This window comes from Vidua macroura, chromosome 18 (genome assembly GCF_024509145.1).
Source record: "Vidua macroura isolate BioBank_ID:100142 chromosome 18, ASM2450914v1, whole genome shotgun sequence".
NCBI lineage: Eukaryota > Metazoa > Chordata > Aves > Passeriformes > Viduidae > Vidua > Vidua macroura.
In genome coordinates this window covers 540,991-560,382 of record NC_071588.1, presented here as the reverse complement: position 1 = coordinate 560,382, position 19,392 = coordinate 540,991, and the positions used below count along the sequence as shown (strand labels likewise).

At 45.8% G+C, this 19,392-nt stretch overlaps 1 protein-coding gene across 2 annotated transcripts; it reads right to left on the bottom strand.

The window, feature by feature from the left end:
* Window positions 1-2,054: 2,054 nt before the first annotated feature.
* On the bottom strand, window positions 2,055-19,123 carry STX2 (syntaxin 2). Of its 2 annotated transcripts, XM_053994102.1 has the most exons (11): window positions 19,046-19,123; window positions 12,686-12,757; window positions 12,100-12,199; window positions 10,744-10,818; window positions 10,273-10,346; window positions 9,314-9,422; window positions 8,513-8,586; window positions 8,272-8,409; window positions 6,799-6,909; window positions 5,618-5,745; window positions 4,035-4,118 (listed from the first exon to the last, which is right to left on the bottom strand). In XM_053994102.1, exons 1-10 carry the CDS (start codon window positions 19,073-19,075, stop codon window positions 5,662-5,664), a joined length of 867 nt encoding a protein of 288 aa, XP_053850077.1. In that variant the 5' UTR covers window positions 19,076-19,123; the 3' UTR covers window positions 4,035-4,118; window positions 5,618-5,661. The 2 variants fall into 2 exon arrangements, with proteins under 2 accessions (XP_053850078.1, XP_053850077.1); XM_053994103.1 differs by lacking the exon at window positions 5,618-5,745 and having other exon boundaries at window positions 2,055-4,118.
* Between the last annotated feature and the right edge of the window lie 269 nt (window positions 19,124-19,392).

Genomic DNA, 19,392 nt, shown 5'->3' with positions numbered 1-19,392 from the left:
GTTTTTGTGGTATCTTTTTATAAAAATACTCTAGTAGTACGGTGATGATTTGGGTTTTAGCACATGTCAAATTAGCTGCAAATGTAGAAGTTGCAGGCTTTTCTCCTTAGGATTTCAGCTCCTCTCGCTCTGCAGCTCCCAGTGGGAGCAGCCAGCCCTGCCAGCAGAGCCCCCGAGGATGTTTGGGGCTGGGGTACCCTGCCCAGGCTCTGGGAGTCAGCGGGATGGCTCTGGGAATCAATGGGATGGCCCTGGGAATCAGTGGGATTGCTCTGGGAATCAATGGGATGGCCCTGGGAATCAATGGGATCGCTCTGGGAATCAATGGGATCGCCCTGGGAATCAGTGGGATGGCCCTGGGAGTCAATGGGATGGCCAGCAGTGCTGCTGTGATCCCAGCAAGGCTGCCAAGGACTGCCCCAAACCATCCCAAACTCCCTGTGTGACAGAAAACTGCCCAAGGACTGCCCCAAACCATCCCAAACTCCCTGTGTGACACAAAACTGCTCAAGGACCTGCCCCAAACCATCCCAAACTCCCTGTGTGACAGAAAACTGCCCAAGGACTGCCCCAAACCATCCCAAACTCCCTGTGTGACACAAAACTGCCCAAGGACTGCCCCAAACCATCCCAAACTCCCTGTGTGACACAAAACTGCCCAAGGACTGCCCCAAACCATCCCAAACTCCCTGTGTGACACAAAACTGCTCAAGGACCTGCCCCAAACCATCCCAAACTCCCTGTGTGACACAAAACTGCTCAAGGACCTGCCCCAAACCATCCCAAACTCCCTGTGTGACAGAAAACTGCCCAAGGACTGCCCCAAACCATCCCAAACTCCCTGTGTGACACAAAACTGCCCAAGGACTGCCCCAAGGGCCCCCAAAGCCCCTGTGTGACAGAGCCCAGAGCTGAGCTGGCAGCACTGAGATTTCTGCCAAGCTCTCAGCTGATGCTGCAGAGGGGACTGGAGCTTAATTGCTCTCACTAAACACACTTCAGATCTCAGAGCTTTTCCCTAGACTCGGGTCCAGATTGGTAGCTACTGCCAGGGCTGCCAGGGCTACTGCCAGGGCTGCTGCCAGGGCTACTGCCAGGGCTGCCAGGGCTACTGCCAGGGCTGCTGCCAGGGCTACTGCCAGGGCTGCCAGGGCTACTGCCAGGGCTGCTGCCAGGGCTACTGCCAGGGCTGCCAGGGCTATTTTCAGACGTGCCATCCGAGCCCCGTGAACACATCAAATCAAATTTAACACGGCGTAAGCCAAGTTTTAAATTCACAGCCCAACCACACAGAACAAACCCCACATCCAAGCTGTGCTCTCAAAGCAACACCAAGCACAACTTTTCGTTTAAAGGATGTGACTTTTTTAAAGAAAAGCATCCTTCCTCACGGGCAGCAGTTCCCCCCTCTCCCTTTGTCTCCCCAGTTTTATCAGGCCTCTATTTATCAAAACTCACGTGGTGCTTTGATAAACAAACAAACCCTGCTTTGCCTGAAACTCTGTGCTGTGTTTTACACGACACAGCAGAGGCAGAACTGAGGCAGAGCAGCAGCTTTAGCAGACTCTGTTGAGTCCATTCCTGCCCAGGTTTGGCAGCAGACACCTGCACATTTAAACCATCTGAGCACTCTGGTCACCCTGGACATTGTAAGAGCAGCTGTGGAACACATTCCCTGTGTTTTTAGTGACATGGAGTCATTAACTGGCCATTTCCTAAGTGCTCTGGTATTGAATCTCAAACCCTCACTGCTGTCAGGCTGTTCCAGGAGCTGTCACAAATGATTTCTGTATGAAGAGAACACTCATTCAATGCAACCTTGGGGTTTCTTACCTCGACAGTTCTCTAAAAATCCCCCCTTGGGCACAGCTTAAATGAATATATTCCATTGTTGTCTTCATAATTATCTCTACGCCTTTTTTGGTAAGAAGTTGCAGAAAAGATGCCACCTTACCCTGTGCTTGATGTAAGTCAGTGCAAAACCCATCAGCCTTGCTCAAACACCTCCTGGAACGTTCCCAGGGGCCACAGGGACACAAAGCAGACACAGCAGACTCGCTGGATGAGTTTATTAGTGCATAGGTTAGAGATTTACTCCCCTCCAACCTCCAAACAAAGAGGTCCATGTGAAAAGGTCTGTTTTGCTTTAAAACAAACTCATTGAGGCAGCTGTTCAACAAGAAGTAAAAACTGTGGAGTAGCCTATTCAAATTTCTGGTCTTGCTGGGCAGATTACTGCATTACAGAGGAAAAAATTCAACATGACAGGACTTGGAGGGTCAGTTTACATAACCAGCTGGTAAACAGCAGGAGTGATTTCTTTCCCCATCTAATTCGCATATCTGTATAAATAATATTTACTGATAAAAATCTAGAAAACTACAGAATAAAATATATTTACCTAGAATGAGCATTAAGGCAACCAATCCTTCCTTGCTTTGCATGTAAACTTCCTCACAATCATCAGTGAGCATTCTGGACTCAGAGGTAAAAGAAATTTGTTCATCATTGAAGCCGAATTTTTCAAGCGACTTCTTTATGGCTGACTTGTAAAGAGACCAATAATAATAATAACAATATTTGTTTTCTTTTTTAAACATGTTTGACATCTGAATAGCTCCAGCATATTCACAGTATACCTGGGCAGCAAAGCAGGAATATTCATACATACAACAGAAATTGTAAACTTTGCTGAACTTTATGAAGTCTGAATTCTCACTTACTGAGTAACTTGGATCTCAGACACTTCCAACAACACCTAAGTTTAAGGATTCTAAACTTGTAGGACTGAGTTACTGCAGTCAGCGTGAGAGCTGAATATCTGAAAACATTGATGAGCACAGACTATGTTTAAAAAGGCACAAATTATCCTCTCCTCTACTTCTCTTAGAGTGTAAATATATCTACATATCTACATGGATATGCTTAAACAACGAGGAGTCACAAACCCAAGTTACAAATATTTTACACACAAAAATACAAAAATAACCTGTAACATTAAATGCAGTTATCTGGGTACATTTGAATTCTCTGAAGCTTTCAAGTGGTGCAAGCTGGCACTACAACAGGCATGTGTACACCAAAACACTTCATCCATGTTACAGCCACACAGATCTCATAACAAATCAGTGTCTTAGTTTGTATTAAGTTTCAGATCTCCTGGGGGAGTTCATCCCCATGTGCTATATTCATACATCAACATTAGCAAACTCCAGAACAAGGAAACTTGATTTGGCTTTATAAAGTCATTTTTGTCATATTCATATAAGCAGTAAGGCCAAACTGATCCATGAGTTTCTTTGCACAACAACTACCTGTAAAATTACCTGCTCAGGTGCAAATTCAGCGTTTCAGAGCTGTGTGCTTTTAACAGAAATGTTGCAACTAACTTTTTATTAACCATGAAGGAAGTATTTAAAGCAGTTAACCTTGACAGAAAAAATAAAAAAACTGGCAAATGTAAAAAAGCTTTTTTTTCATTTTTCTTCTCAAGTGTAATGCACTAGGCAGTTAAAGGAGTAGTCTTTTCAGGATTAAATATTTTAGCACTTGTTGGAGAAAAAGCATAAAGTTTAAATAGGTTAAGGTGACTAAATAATTAATACACTTGAACACAAGGCTACATCTCATAAAAATATTCACAAGAGTGCTAACAAAGGCAGCACTGGCAAGGTACTTAAAGTCATGATTAGAGATAGGTTAGCAATAGGGAAAAAAGCCAAATACCCAAAACTCAATAGTCTCTGAACTCCCTACTTCAGCTGTAACACTGAGATGTGAAAAAACCCTAAGTTACCTTAGTTCAAAACCAAGTTTCAGTCTCACAAGTGTCTAGTTTATGATGTAAAATCCATACACACCCTAATACATTCTGATCTTCATTTGTGAGTAAACATTAAGAGTGATTTTGCTTTCATTTTTAACCATTAGTGTCAGGTCATCATGGTGGGACAGTGTAAGGCATCATCTGTGGAAAAGGTTTGGTTTTACTGAAGATGTTCTGGAGTTCCTGAAGGGTGGTAACTCTTGGAATGTGCTTGCTAGGACAGAGTTGTTGCTAGGATAATTCCAAGTATCAGAAGCAATACAGTTACACATATTATTATGAACATCAATTTCTGCAGGGAAAAGAGAAAAAAGTTAAGATTAAAATACTTTGTCAGAGACAGAATTGTTTCAATATATTCAGAGCCACAGCAAGACTGACAGCCAGGCTGAGTGCTGGGATTTTCTTTCTAAGGAGTAATCACTGCTATGATTTCCTGTTTCTAACACACATGTAACCAGAGTCACAAGGCAGAGCCATCTGTGCAGCATTTCTCTATTTTCCTTTACAGAATATTGGCTATTACTCATGCCCAACTTCTGTAAACATCATTAGAAACAGATGCAGGTCAACTCTGAGTAACTGCTCACTGCCACCCTCCTTGGATAAATATTTGCAGCCTGCTCAAACCTTTACAGCTGCGCCCTGAGTGGAATTCACCAGAAGGTCATAAAAACACTGTGCAGGCAATAGCTCAGAGGAGCTGCAAGGGTTAAAAAAGGAGAGATGCTTCTGGGCAAATGCAGCAAGGTGTGACTCTGGGTCAGGTAGTTCTGACTGCAGGGAATGACACAGAATTCTGCCCCCTGCCCACAAACCAGAGCTGAGAAGAATCTCCAACCCCAGAACACAAACTCGACGTTAAGAGGGTTAGTACAGAAATGTGAATTTCTGAGGGGCTGTCTCAGCTGGCACCTGCTCGTGGTGCTCTGTGTGCAGCTTAGAGACCCTGCATGCAGCTCAGAGACCCTGCATGCAGCCTAGAGACCCTGCATGCAGCTTAGAGACCCTGCATGCAGCTTAGAGACCCTGCATGCAGCTCAGAGACCCTGCATGCAGCTTAGAGACCCTGCATGCAGCTTAGAGACCCTGCATGCAGCCTAGAGACCCTGCATGCAGCTCAGAGACCCTGCATGCAGCTTAGAGACTCTGCATGCAGCTCAGAGACCCTGCATGCAGCTCAGAGACCCTGCATGCAGCTTTGCATGCTGGCAGCTGCATTTCTGCTGGACCCAGAGCAGTGACCTGCCTACCTCGCCTGGTAAGCACTACCTGGACAAGACATGGCACTTTACTACAGCAAACCCATGAGCACTGAGAGCAATCTCATGTCCTAAACACACTGTTACTTCCCACTTTCGTTTAGTCTAGCATGAATAAACAGTTCAAAGTAAGAAATTTGAAGATGTTCTCCAAGCCATAATAGCCAACTTCATGGCTGCAGACATCTACTTTTTAAAAAACTCTACTCAAAACCACAGAAACCCCCACTGGATAAAGTCCCAGGTGCACTTAGTGTTCCATATTGTTTGCTGATGTGAGCTTTCAGCACAGAAACAACAGTTGCAAGAGCTGGGAGCCAGCCCTGGGCTGCTGGCTGCCACCTCCTGCCCTGGGTGCCCTGGGCAGGTCCCCAGCAGGGTCACTGTGCATACCCACATCATCACAGCCAGGACCTGCCACAGGTCCTGCAGGGAAAACGAGAGCAGGGCCACCAGGGCACTGGACAGATATGAAGGGACAGAAGAAGACAGAGAAAACAAGAGCCAAATTAGTTGATTAGTTACTTACTGCCACAGTGGCAGGAAGCCATGCATGCTGAGGTTATCCAAGCATCACCGAATACCCACAGACAAACCAATTATTAGAGCTACTATGGCAATCAACACCACTGACACAATGATAATTATCACCATTTTCTGTCAAAAAAACAAGACATTGTAAATATTAAGCACATCAACACTTGCATTTATGCTCAAATTTTCAAGTAGGTTTTAGATCCACAAGCACTTTTATTAAAGCCTCCCGTATTCTTAAATTGAGATAAATGTATCTGTATAATCTTGCAAATGTAAGAATCAACATTTTTAAACAGGTAAACTCATGGGATTAATGCCTCTACAGTTATCAGAGATGATACAAGCATCATTAATATGCACATTAAGTGGGCTCCCTGAACACTTCTGAAAAGATCTTTTGTAAAGGATCAGGGGTGTTATCTCTGTGTAGATCTCTAGCTATAGAAAATGAATTATTCCCTCAAATCCAGCTCACCATAGCAAGCCTCACCCAATTGCACAGCACATCAAAAGGGGAAATGAGAATGTAAAAATAAACTACTTAGTAGTCTGATATCAGAATATATTATCTGGTGTCTGATGGGAAGAAAGATACTGAAACAAAACAAGTGCCCTGGAAAGTGCCAGAACATTCCTTTGAACTCAAGTCCTCCACAAATTCAGTGTCATGGCACAATGCCACACCCCTTCCAGAGGGAAAATCCCCCTAATTGATCTGTAAAACTAAAAATCAAAGCAGATTTTTTTAAAAAAATAAGCTTATTCAGCAAAAGCACTTTTATTTTTTCTGCTAGCAAAGAGATTTTATAGCTTTAAAATCAGGTAAGTTCATTTGTGATCAACAGCCAAAAACTTTTAAGGTTATTTAGAATCTGAATAACTTAAGTTATTGTGAAAGCTGATAAGAAAAAGATGGGAATTTATCCACTGGAATAATACATTAATTCTTCTTTTGGGGTTTTTACACTCTGTAATGGCAGCTCTGAGTGGAAAACTGTGAACACACCCTTAGCTGTGCAAGAACTGCTGATCTGTTCTCACAGTCCAAGAAGGGTCTGGCCTCTACTGGTATCACAAATTTTCAATATTAACTACAGCAAAGTAATTCACATTGGAAATGCTGCTGTGCTAAACTAAAATACTGCCTAGAACAATTACAGAAAGACAACATACCCTGCGTGCTTTGCTTTGATATTTAACTGCCTTTTTTGTCTCTTCCTTTGCATGTTCCACGTAATCTGTCGCATTCATCACGTTCTTTTCTATGTTGTTGATCATTTCACCCTTGAAACGAAATTTGGAAGGAAAACCACGTTACTGGAATGCATGGATCTTTGTTTAATGGATCTAAAAGAAAGGCTCTAGAACAGCAAGAACATTCACAAGTCAGGGATGCACACACTGGGGATGACATCTTGTCTGCTTTGGCACGTGAAGGAAAAAGGGAATGAGAAGCAAGGGCTCCCAGTTGTGACCAAACAAGGAATGTCCATGAGCAGGGCACGAGCTTCTCCTTGTGCAGGAGCAAGAACTGAGCACCTGCAAACATCCCTTGTGTGGAGGGACGTTTTAGCTGCCACAGCTGAGCGACACACTGGGATCAGCAACCCCTGGTGAGTCTGAAGGGGGACAGGACATTCCCCACCTCCACACAAGGTTCTGCAGCTGTCTAGGGACTACACTCATGTCAGCTCCTCAGAGCTCAGGGATCAGCATGTCAATGCATGACAAATTCAAATTGATTATGAGGAATGGCATTTGGCAATGAAATGGAGGGTTGGTGAAAAATGACAGTAAGTCTGTTACCTGTGTCTCTGTCCATCAGAAGAAATAATCAGCAGCAGAAAACAGCAAAGCATTACAGAATGATGCACGAGTAACTTCTGTTCGTGTGTAATTCAAAAGAAACCTGCTACCAATTTCTCCCGGCTGTATATTTAATATCAAAGCAACAAAGGACTTCTAGAACAAAACCCAATTACAAAAAACAGGCAAGTTGCTCTAACTTGCTTTTCAGGCAAGTTTCTCTTCTAACACTATACTTCTCACTTTCCTGCAGAAGTCAAACCATTTTAAGATCAAGGTTAAAAATACTTTTGTTGGATAAATGGTATTTAAAGACTAAAAATAGAACAGATTTATGTACATGTCAAGACAAAGCTTATGAATATAAGAGATGACTTGAAGGACTCGTCAAGCCCTTTACATCCATGTTGGTGAACACAGAATTGCACTTCTGCATGAAGTGCAAGGTGCACACAGCCTTGCTGACACACCTGTTATTCCACTGAGGCTGAGAATCCAAAATCCCCAGGGAATAAACAATGTTCCACGAGGTAGTTTTTCTTACTTAAACATGCCCAAAGATGTTCCAGCATATTGCAATTAATCATCTTGAAGAAAATATTAAATATACTGACTGGAAGGCAAGTCTGTGGTCAGTTATTGAAAGCATAGAGACATTGAGATGGTCAAATTGTCCACAACAAAACAAGGAACCTCCCGTGATTCATTTCCATAGATTCTAACCACAGCCCAGAATCACTAAATCTGCACTATCTGAATATAATCAACTGCTTCTGCCCGCTGCCAAGGGGAAGAGAGAGGAAAAGCCCCATGCCAGGAGCGTTTGAGCAGGCCACTTACCTGAGTCTCCACAAACATTGCCATGTCCATGAACATCTCGTGCAGCTCCCGAATGCTGGACTCCAGCTTCATGATGTCCTTGTGGCGGGACTCGATCTCGTTCAGGGCCTGCCTGGTTATCTGGGAGTCTGAAATGATCTTGGGGACAGTGGGAAGGGACAGGGACACGTGAGTGCCAGCACCCCCGGAAAGGACAGGGGCAGCAGAAGGGAGGAGACGTAACTGGCCCAGAAATACATACATCAGAAGTGAAAATGGAAGGGTTACCACTCTCTAACATTTCTTCCAGCTCCTCATCAGTGGTGGTCTTTCCAGCTAGGATAAAAACAACAACCAGCATGAGAGGCTAATGACAAACTTGAAAAGCATACAAAAAGCAAAATTTTCTTGTAATTTGCCAGTTTCCCTGTTTGCATTCCCTGTTTCAGCAATATTCACTTCTATAGAGCACATTAAAAAAAGGACTAATTTTAGGTGCTTTTTAGACACCTTCTAAGGTAGATACTGTACTTCAAAGTAAAGTCAGGAACCTTTCTAAATGCTCCTAATAATGAATTGGAGGTAAGTCATATGTGAGTCAGTCAACAAATGATTAAAGCACATGTAACAGCAGCACTGATTTTATGCCAGTTGAAGTGTCCTTGTAGACAAAAATGGGACCACATAAAAAGAGCTGTTATCCTGTTAGGCATGTTAATTTTGGAATGGCTTTTAATAACACTTGCTGTTTAAGAATGCAGCTTTTCTTGATGCTTCATTTAAAGCTGCAACATTGGAAGTAAATGAAACAAAGGAGAAAGATAATTTCTTTAATAATTTTCAATCTAAAGGAAATTATTGAGTTTTCTCTGTTTTCTTTACAGCTGTTCTAAAAAGAGTAATATCAAGGAGCTTGTGCCATGCAGTAAAATTGTTTCTTTTCTCTCACACCCTCTGAGATGCTGTCCAAGACCTCTGATGCTTTGTACATTAATGAAAAAGGAACAAGGGAGGCACTAAACAAGTAACTGGTGTGCTTCAGGAGCACACTGGGGTCACTCACTGATCTCCAGCTGCCTCTGGATGCGGCCCTTGCTGCGCTCCCGGAACAGCGTCTGCGTCTCGTTGTACTCGGTCATCACCTCCACAAACTTGTGTGCCAGCACCGAGTGCTGGGCGAGGGGCAGGCAGGGACAGACAGGGGGACAGGGACAGACAGGGACAGGGAGGGACAGACAGGGGGACAGGGGCACAGGGAGGGACAGACAGGGGGACAGGGGCACAGGGAGGGACAGACAGGGGGACAGGGGTACCAGCGAGGGACAGACAGGGGGACAGGGGCATGGAGAGGTGCATCAGGGACAGACAGGGACAGACAGGGGGACAGGGGCATGGAGAGGTGCATCAGGGACAGACAGGGACAGACAGGGGGACAGGGGCATCAGCGAGGGACAGACAGGGACAGAGAGGGACAGCAGGGACAGACACAGGGACAAGGGGCACCAGGGAGGGACAGCAGGGACAGACAGGGGGACAGGGGGATCAGAGTGGGCCAGACACAGGGACAGGGGCACCAGGGAGGGACAGCAGGGACAGACAGGGGGACAGGGGCACGGGGAGGGGCAGACAGGGGGACAGGGGCATGGAGAGGTGCATCAGGGACAGACAGGGGGACAGGGGCACGGGGAGGGGCAGCAGGGACAGACAGGGACAGACACGGGGACAGGGGTATCAGAGTGGGACAGACAGGGGGACAGGGGCATCAGCGAGGGACAGACAGGGACAGAGAGGGACAGCAGGGACAGACACAGGGACAAGGGCACCAGGGAGGGGCAGGCAGGGGCAGAGAGGGACAGAGAAGGGTGTTAGCATTTCTGTCACACAGCAACAGCTCTGCACAACCGCTCACAGTGGCACTTGCAGCCCAACACAGCACCACAGGGGCTCTGGGATGAGCTCAGAACACATAAACTCATTCCCCACCAGAACCCACTGGTTTTCTTTCAGCTGAAGGGATCCTACCTGTGTTTTTCTGATCCTGAGGTCCACTGATGTCCGATTAGCATTTTCACCCTGATCAAAGCTCTGCTCAATAGCTGAGAACAAGACAAGAGTACAGTTATTTGACAGCTCAATTACTTTGTAAATATTATTATTACTTTTTAAATGTACATGTTCCCCAGAGACATGTGTAACATTTCAGGGGAGAGGGGTGGCATATCTAAGTAAAATTTTTAAATAGTTTTGATCATTGGTAGAGATCTTTAAACACAGTAACTGCTTCAATCATACTCTTAACAGAGTCACACTACTGTCTATTAGACTGGAAAAATTTTAGAAGGGTAATTTTGCAGTTAATCTTCTTTCAAAATATCATCTCCCCAAAAAGCACTTCAGTTGCAGAAGACATTTCTATATGGATGAATTAATTTGCATTGTCATTTTCTAGGTTATTTCTGAAAGCAAGGAGTTTTACTCGTCCTCACAACTTACCCTTTAACCTGGCCCGGATTTTATTAGCAATCTTCTTGATTTCCTCATTTAGTTCTTCAAGTTCTTCCTTTGTTCCTTCAAAAATATATTTTTGAACCATTAATGATTGATTATAATAAATCAGCAAGAGTCTATGAATCTACCTTGTAATCTCAGAATTTCATTCAGTACAACTATGTAGAGTTGAAGTTTGTTATCCTCCTAAGTACTTTAAATACCATTTTTATAACAGCAACCATCAGATGCTTGCTTCTTATGACAGGCTTACACCTGGGAAATGTTATTATTACCAAATCTTCAACTAAACCAGGTGACAAACACTTTTGTTAACACTTTCAGGGTAATGTTAATTTGCTAGTCAAAAGTTAAATGCCCCTGAGTCGTAAGTGCAGGTGAAACCAGAGATTCATCTCCCCTCCTCTGCACGTGCAGTGCACCAGGTGTGCACTGCTTTAACTCTCACTGACATGTCTGTGCCAGGCACCCCCGGGGCATCCCCAGGGCTCCCTGGAGAGCTCTGCACATCCCCAAGAACACACACTGCTCTCAGGTGCTGCTGCTGAAACACTCAGATGAGCCCTGGTTAAACCTGAGATTCGCTGAAAAAGCAGCCTGCAGACCAGCTGTAGGAACACCAACACACACCAGGGAAAACAGGGGGCAGGATAAAACAACAGCCCAAGTTCAGCTTCCACCACCGAGATGAAGTCACAAGACAAATGGTAAGCCAGCATTGCAACACTGAGACAAAAAACACCTCAGCATCTTCTGTTCCCTTTTCCCTGAGCCCTGCCAAGGGCACAGACACGCCGGGAGCCAGCAAGGGCTGGGACCAGGGCCGGGGCCACGGCTCTGGGCAAGGTCCCTGAACTTCCCAGTTCTGTGCTGGGAAAGCACAACTGCACTTCCAGCTTCGGGTGAAGCCTCTAAAAATAGGGCTGCACGTGGAAGTACTGCAGCTGGCTCTGGTGCCACACAGCACCCTGGCCCCACTGAGGGATAAAGAGAAGACCTGGCAGTACAGGCTTTGGCTGACAACTTCAACACTTTCACAAATTAGAAAAAACGTAAGTAACCTCTCTGCTTCTGAAGAAAAAACCCATATTAAACTGAGCTTTGGTCTAGGAAAGGTTTGGATGATGCAAGAAATATTCTGAACACACATTTTTTCAAATGAGATTTTAAAAAGGTCAAAAAAACCCAAATTAAAGTATTAATTCAGTATAAAAAATGAAAATGTTTACTTAGTGTTACCTTTTGCATTCTGAACACTTGACATTCTATTCCTATGGACAGCTAAAACAAACAGTATTTCAGAATATCTAAAAATTAAAAATCTTAAAAATTATTACTCACTTCCTTCAGGATTTGGTGCTGACAGGATAATGCTGTGCTGCTTCTTCACTTCTTCCACATTTTGTGCTATTTTTGCTATGTTATTTCTAATTTCCTCAACCTAGAGGAAGAGAAATATGGCAAAGAAGACATTAGAATAATTTAGGGCCAGTATTTTTTTAAAAACAAAAAACCCTGCTAATAAAACCCAAAGTATTTAATCTGTAAGTAGCACAGAAAAAAATCCCAGCAGAAATGTCAACATTTAAACAGTCTGTAATTATTTTTTAAACTAAAACCCGGTATTGGTAATAGCAAATATATTCTGAATGGCCAAAAACGTAAGTGCTAATAGTCCTAATAGACAACTATTTTAAAATTTTATTAGCAAATTTCTTGTTGACAGGGAATTAAAACCATTTCTCTGCAATAAACACAGAAAACACCCTGAAATAAATGAATAAAGCATTACCAACATTTGTTTTGGCATACAATTACTAACCATACCGGGGAGGATGTGTAGGTGAAATGTTAAACCTCATTACTGAAATGAAAAAGCACAGAGAGGAACAGTGGTGAAAATCCATGGTGAAAACTGTAACTTCACCTGTTGGAAAAAGTCATCCATGAAGTGGTCTTTTTCGATGGTAACTGTCTCCCCATCTTCGTTTCCTTTGTACTGTAAAAGACAACAGACACAGATCTGTGACCCCGACCCCAGGACGCTGCTGTGAGGAACCTCAAACTCCTGCCACGCTGCACAGCACGCACATTTCCAGCAACAGCCCGAGAGCCAGGGAAGGTTTCCCTTCCGAGGGCTGCAGTGTGAAAACAAACAAGCAGAGAGGCCACAGCAGCCAAGTGGCTCCCAGAGCAGGGAGCCCGTGGGGTCACAGGGCCAGCAGCCCTGGCAGCCAGCACAAACCCGTGCCCAGCTGCTGCCACCCCGCAGCAGGGCAGCCCCAGCCAGCCTGCACTGAAGCAGAAAGAGATTTTTACAGGGCTGGTAGAGGCAGGGCTCTGCACAGCCCCGGGGCACTCGCCCAGCACATTGCACACTGCCCAGGCACACCTCCCCAGCCTCAGGTTTGCTCACGGGAAAAGGCACGATTAACAGCACCACAGAAGGGAAAGAGCTCAAGCCTGTCTTCTTTCATTCCCTCCCACGTGGAGCACAGACTGTTTGAAGCGCAGTAGAACAAAATATTACCCTTAATATACAGTAACGGGTTAGCTGTGAGAAAAAACCAACTACGAGATAATTGTCATTAAGGGATTTTCATTCCAAGACACCCTTCTTTTCTTACAAGGCCAACTGATCTGATCTTCCAACACCCACTGCTGCTCCTAACCTCTGACCCTATTAGCCAAGAAGTTTAGTTCTGGTTTTCTTAAATTACGTGAGCTACATTGTTTGCATGACAATTCTGCAATTTAATCCAGTGTCAAACGCTGCCATTATCTTATAAAGAAGTTACTGTCCATTAAGAGAATCTAGGAGTGCCCACACCTTCAGGGAGAAGGTTCAGACTTGGTGCCAGTTCCTCTCCTGCAAAGTCAGGGAATGAATGCATAAAGCCCTGGGGCAGAAACCATCTGGGTTTTGTGCTCAGGGGAAACAGAGATGCCCCAGGAGAAATACAGGAACGGAGATGCCACTGCCCTCCTGGACCAACCACCCAGTGCTGGCTGCCACTGAGGACTTGATAAGTCACTCATTTTGGGGAGATAACGCTAGAACTCAAATTATCTGCCCTTACAGATTGCCATCAATTAACAGCCTTGCTTAACACAAGTAAGGGAGGAACTCTGTGCCCCAAGGAAGTCACCCACAACTTTACTATTCCCAAGACTGCACTGCTACTAAGCCACAAGCTGTAAGTTAATGTTTAAGAAGGAGCTACATTTTAAAGACATTTAATTTCATTGTCTATGCAAAAGAACACCTTCTATTTATATTTACTGAGTAAAGGATAATTTTTCTGCTTGTTCATAACTGCATCCTATATTTAGCTATTTGAACAATGAAAACACCATCTACTAAGGGATTCAGAATGTCTGCTTTTAGTTTGATCAGGTCTTAGTGAGAGGTGTAACACCTGAGTGGATCCTAAATGAATGGAAGACAGAAGTGTGACTCAGAAATCTGTCTGGAGATGCTCAGCTGGGAGGCAGCTGACCATGACTCCCCAGCCCACAGCCTGTGCCACGTGTATTCCACTGTCCTGCTTGGTTGCAATGATACCACTGACAGATCAATTTGTTCAGGGATTTATGGACAGCCTACCTCAGTCATCAGCACTTGAGACACCTGAGGAGTTTGTCAACTCTGTTCTCTGTATTCTTAAATCATCTCTTACCTAAAATACAGCTCATTTGCTAACTCTCTTCAACTGATGTGCTTTCGTGCCTCTTTTGACAAGCACACAACTGACCAAGAACTCACTTTGATTATCAGAGTTTAGCAGAAACACACTGCTCTCCCTGGACTTCACCTCCCCAGCACAAGCAGTATCACAAAAAGCTGATAAAAAGTTTCACGTCAATGCCAAGAGCAATCTAATAAAGTCTGTTTGCAGCTCATACCTTGACCTTGGGACTCAAAGTCTGGGACACACAGCTCCATAAACATTGAGAGACTATAAAATACATCCAGCCCCATCAGGGGTTTGTGCTGCTGTGGCTGGGACAGGGTTAACTCTCTCCCCAGCAGCTGGCACGGGCTGTGTTTAGGATTTGTGCAGAGCAGAGCTGATGACACAGGGATGTTTCAGTTATAGACCTACAGAGGCAATATTTTTCTGCTTTTCTGCTCCCCTCCAAGGGGGCTGGGGGCACAGATGGGAGCAGCAGTCCCCAGGTGACCCAAGGGACATTGCAGACCACATGGCATTATGCCCAGTGCATGAAGCTGAAGCAGGAAGGAAGGGGGGCACCTTTAGTGTTCGGGCATTTTGTCCTCCCAGGCCACTGTTATGTGTGACAGCTCTGCTTTCCTGCAGACCCCTGCCTGCCCACTGGAAGTAGGAAGGAATTCCCTTTCCTGCTTTGCTTGCGTGCAGCTTTTACTTTAGCAGTTAAACTGCCTTTATTCTCAATCCATGAGTTTCCTCTCTTCTGGAATTCTGCCCCATCCCACCAGGGCAGGCGTGTGCTGCTCTCGCTGCCAGCAGGGTTAAACTACAGAAATTCTCACAATGTCATTTCTCAGCTCCAAGCAGAAGCTATCCTGATGGTTTATGAAGCTTCTGTCACTTCCACTACCTTACAGAATTGCAGAAATAACTCAGGCTGGAGATCTCTTCGTAATTACTGACCTTTACAACTGGAAACAGCTTTTGACTGAAAAACGTGACTATTACTTGCCCTTGAAATTCCATTCAAGGTTAGCTGTTCCTCAGCACAGACCACGTGCACTCCTGTGGAGGCTCCAAGGATCACAGCTGAGCATCCTCCCGGGGAATCAGCCCCCAGGAGTACCTTACAGAGAGTTACAGCCCTCCCCACACATCCGTGTGTCCAGAAACCCTCCTGCATCCCAGCAGCCAAGGAGGGCTTGCAGGGGGCCAGGGAGAGCTGGGCAGGTGAATCATTAACGCTGCTGCCTTCAGCAGCAGTGCTGCAGTGCTGCAGTGCTGCTGTGCTGCAGTGCTGCTGTGCTGCAGTGCTGCAGTGCTGCAGTGCTGCTGTGCTGCAGTGCTGCTGTGCTGCAGAGCTGCAGTGCTGCTGTGCTGCAGTGCTGCTGTGCTGTGCAAGCCCCAGCAAACCACCCCACACTGCCAGGGCACGGAGGGCACTCCACTCATCCTCAGCAAAGCCTCACGTCACAGCCCGGCTCAGGCCAAAACAACAGCCCTGTTTTCCTCCTGCTGCAGAGCCCCACTTTGTGTTTGCTTCCCTGTTCTACCACCCAGCTCTAACAGTTCTAACCTCTGTGACTGCGGCTTTTCACCCGCTCCTAAGCAGCTCTGGGGGCACTGAGTGGCTGGCCAAGAAAGTTCTGTTTGAGTTACAGGTCCTTGCTTAAAAAAAGCTGCAGTCAAATATGAACTTGTAGATTGCTATGTACTACTCAAACATTACAGGTAACAGATCTTCGTTAACACTCACGAGTAAAGAAATATAAAGATCAAGTATTTTAAGTGATTCACCTATCAAGCATGAGAAATGGATTCCAGCAGACAGGTCTGCATCCACCTCAGCATGTCACAAGGGGGAAGTTTTGGAGCCATGCAGACAGTGCACCCCAAAGCTGAGATCCCAACCAGCACTCTGCTTGAGCAGAGGTTTACCTCTAACCTTCTTCTGAAATGACAGAACAACAGAAAGAAAGTATGAATAAATTTTATTACCAGACCTTTAAAAGGCCATCTGTTTGTAATACCTGAAGTCAGCTGAACATGGGTTGTACAGCTCTTTTAGAGCCTCTTCAGTATCTGTGAACAGCAAACCACTGAAGGCTGGGAGCACATCCTGCAATCACAGCTATGGACTACTCATCTTCTTCTTCCCTAAACACCTTCTATAAACCACTGCTTGAAAACAGTGTATTGGATCAGAGAACTTTTTAATCATACACTTATTAGTGCTCAAAATAACTCAAACCAGTCTGGGATTTGCTCAATTGTCCCATTAATTGTATTAAAAGACAATTCAAACAGCTTAGAGAAGTTCATTTGGGCCTGCTTAGATTAATTTAGAAATGATGTTAAAATAACCCCCTAAAGTTGAACAAATACAATTATGGTTGCTGTCTTCTCAAAAAGTACACACTTTACACAACTTCTTCGAGCTAAGAAAACAAGAGGAAACAGAATTATCTGAAGGCTATATAATGTGCATGTCATCAACCACTTCTTTCTCCAGCAACTGTTTAACAGCCTAAACACAGAGTATTAACAAAAGTATCTGGCAGTTCTGTTACAGAACCACAAATAATGATAGGCAGCATTTCTCCCTCCTCTTTACAATGATCTAGGAAAAACTAACGACAAAACATTTTGCTTGCTGCCCAGTGAAGTGCAGGAAGACACAATGAGGAGACGGGAAATGAGCATTCCTGCTGAAGGCAATGGTGTGCTCAGCCAACACAGGCCAGGGCAGGCTGGGGTCTTTCCTCCTCCTTGAGTACCACCGACGTTCTGGGGGGCTGGAGGGAACCGAGGGGTGAGCTGTGACCAAAGGAAACAGTGAAACCCGAATGGTAAGGGAAAGAGGCAAGCTGTAGCTATTTCTGAAGACTTTGCAGGCCTAGGCCTGTTTGAAAACCACAGTGTCTATGCTCTACTCTCAATGATTTAGCCAAATGCAATACAATGAAACTACACGAATAAACCTAAACACTTTGGAAAATAGGCAAACAAGGGTTAACACATTATTTCTTCGGATTCACTATTCCTTTTCAGAGCCTCTCATCCACGTGTCAAGCATCTCTGTTCAAAGCATTTATTCTATGAAAGGAAAACCCTTTCACAAAATCATTATATTTTTGGTATTTCTGATAAAGATGTAAGATGGAAGCTGCTACTTCAATGAGCTGCCTGTGGAAATGGGAATATTCATCTCCCTTGGATATGCAACTTTACAAAACTTCAGCTCAACTACACACACTTCTGTGATGAAACATAGACTAGATCTTCAGTAACTTTTACCTGCATTTCATGTTTAAATATTTTCTTCATTAGAAGAAAATTTTTAAGTCTCTAAGCTATTTATTAATTCTACAGGCAGTAAAAACCATACTGATGAACATACGAAGCACTTCAGCAATACTGGCCGATACATATTTAAAGAGCAGCCCACTGCAGTAATGTTTTCAGATGTCAAATACTAAAGCTGGCTCAATAATTCCTCCGTTCAGCTGCATTAAACACTTTTAACCCTGTCAGTGGGGGGTGTGGCAGGGTGTGGAATTGGTTTCTTCCATTTACAGAAACACAGAACGGGATGAAGTCTGCGGGTATAGAACTATAAAGCCAATTTGGGTCACCACTGGTTGCTTCTCTATCTGGGAAGCGTGCACCAGCACCGAAATCCGGCACGTGTTCCCACAACCTGGACATGTTTAGAAACAGGGAAAGGAAATAACTATGCCTGAAAGAAATGACACTGGTTTTTTGGCATGACTCCAAAACATCATTCCTGGTAGAGAAACTGTAATTTAATAATCCTAAAACCTTTCCAATGCCTATTCAATCCTTTCAGAGAGGAAGACAAAGAGACTGGTAATTCCATCACTAGAGATGGAGCTTCCAAAATGTATTTTATGATCCAGAAGATGAAAGAGCCCCAGACCTGAATGCAGCTCAACACAGCCCAACTTCTACACATACGTGGAGACCTGGAACTATCACAGGAACTCCTGTGTGTTCTCCATTTCTATTTCTTTTCAGGAAAAAAAAAACAAAAACAAAAACATTACCAAAACAAAAACCCTCAAATATCCTTTTATTTTACCCAAGCCATATCCTGTTGCAGACAGACTGATGGTGCCTGTCCCCAGACTCTCCCTTCTTTTTTTAGGATACTGTTTCCAAAGCACAAGTAAGGGAAAGGAAAAGCGCGTATAAACAGAGGCAGCTACCATTTTGTAAACACGCGGAAAACAAGGCTCGCAGAGCGCTTTCCTGCCGCACCACGGCCCGAGAGCTGCCGGCCGGACAAACCCACCCGCCACAGCCCGGGCGGCCCGGCACGGCATTACCGGGGGAATTCGGCGCAATTCGGCGCCGCCCGAGCCGCTTGCAGCGGCCGGGGAGCAGCGGAGCACGGCGCGCTGGAGACACCGCGGAGGGCGGCACTGCGCTGCCCAGCCCCGGCGATCCCGGGAGCCCGGCGCTCGGCAGCGGGGCCCGCTCGGCAGCGGGGCCCTCCCGGCGCTGGGCAGCGGGGCCCGCTCGGCAGCGGCCCTGCCGCGATCCCGCCCCGCCCGCTCCCTCAGCGCTCCGCGCCCGCGCCCGCGCCGCACCTCCGCCAGGTCGGCCAGCCGGTCCTTCATCCCCGCGGCGCCGCTGCCCGCCGCCCTCCGCGCTGCTTCCGCGGAGCCCGCCCGCCGACCGACCGCGCACGCTCGGCCCGGGCCCGCGGCCCCGCCCGGCGCCGTGACGTGAGGGCGCGGCGGGCGGGGAGCGGGCACGGCGGAACGGGCACGGAGAGCGGGGAATGGGCACGGAGAGCGGGCCCGGAGAGCGGGGAGCGGGCACGGCGGAGCGGGGAGCGGGCACGGAGAGCGGGGAGCGGACACGGAGAGCGGGGAACGGGCACGGAGAGCGGAGAGCGGGGAACGGGCCCAGCGGAACGGGCACGGAGAGCGGG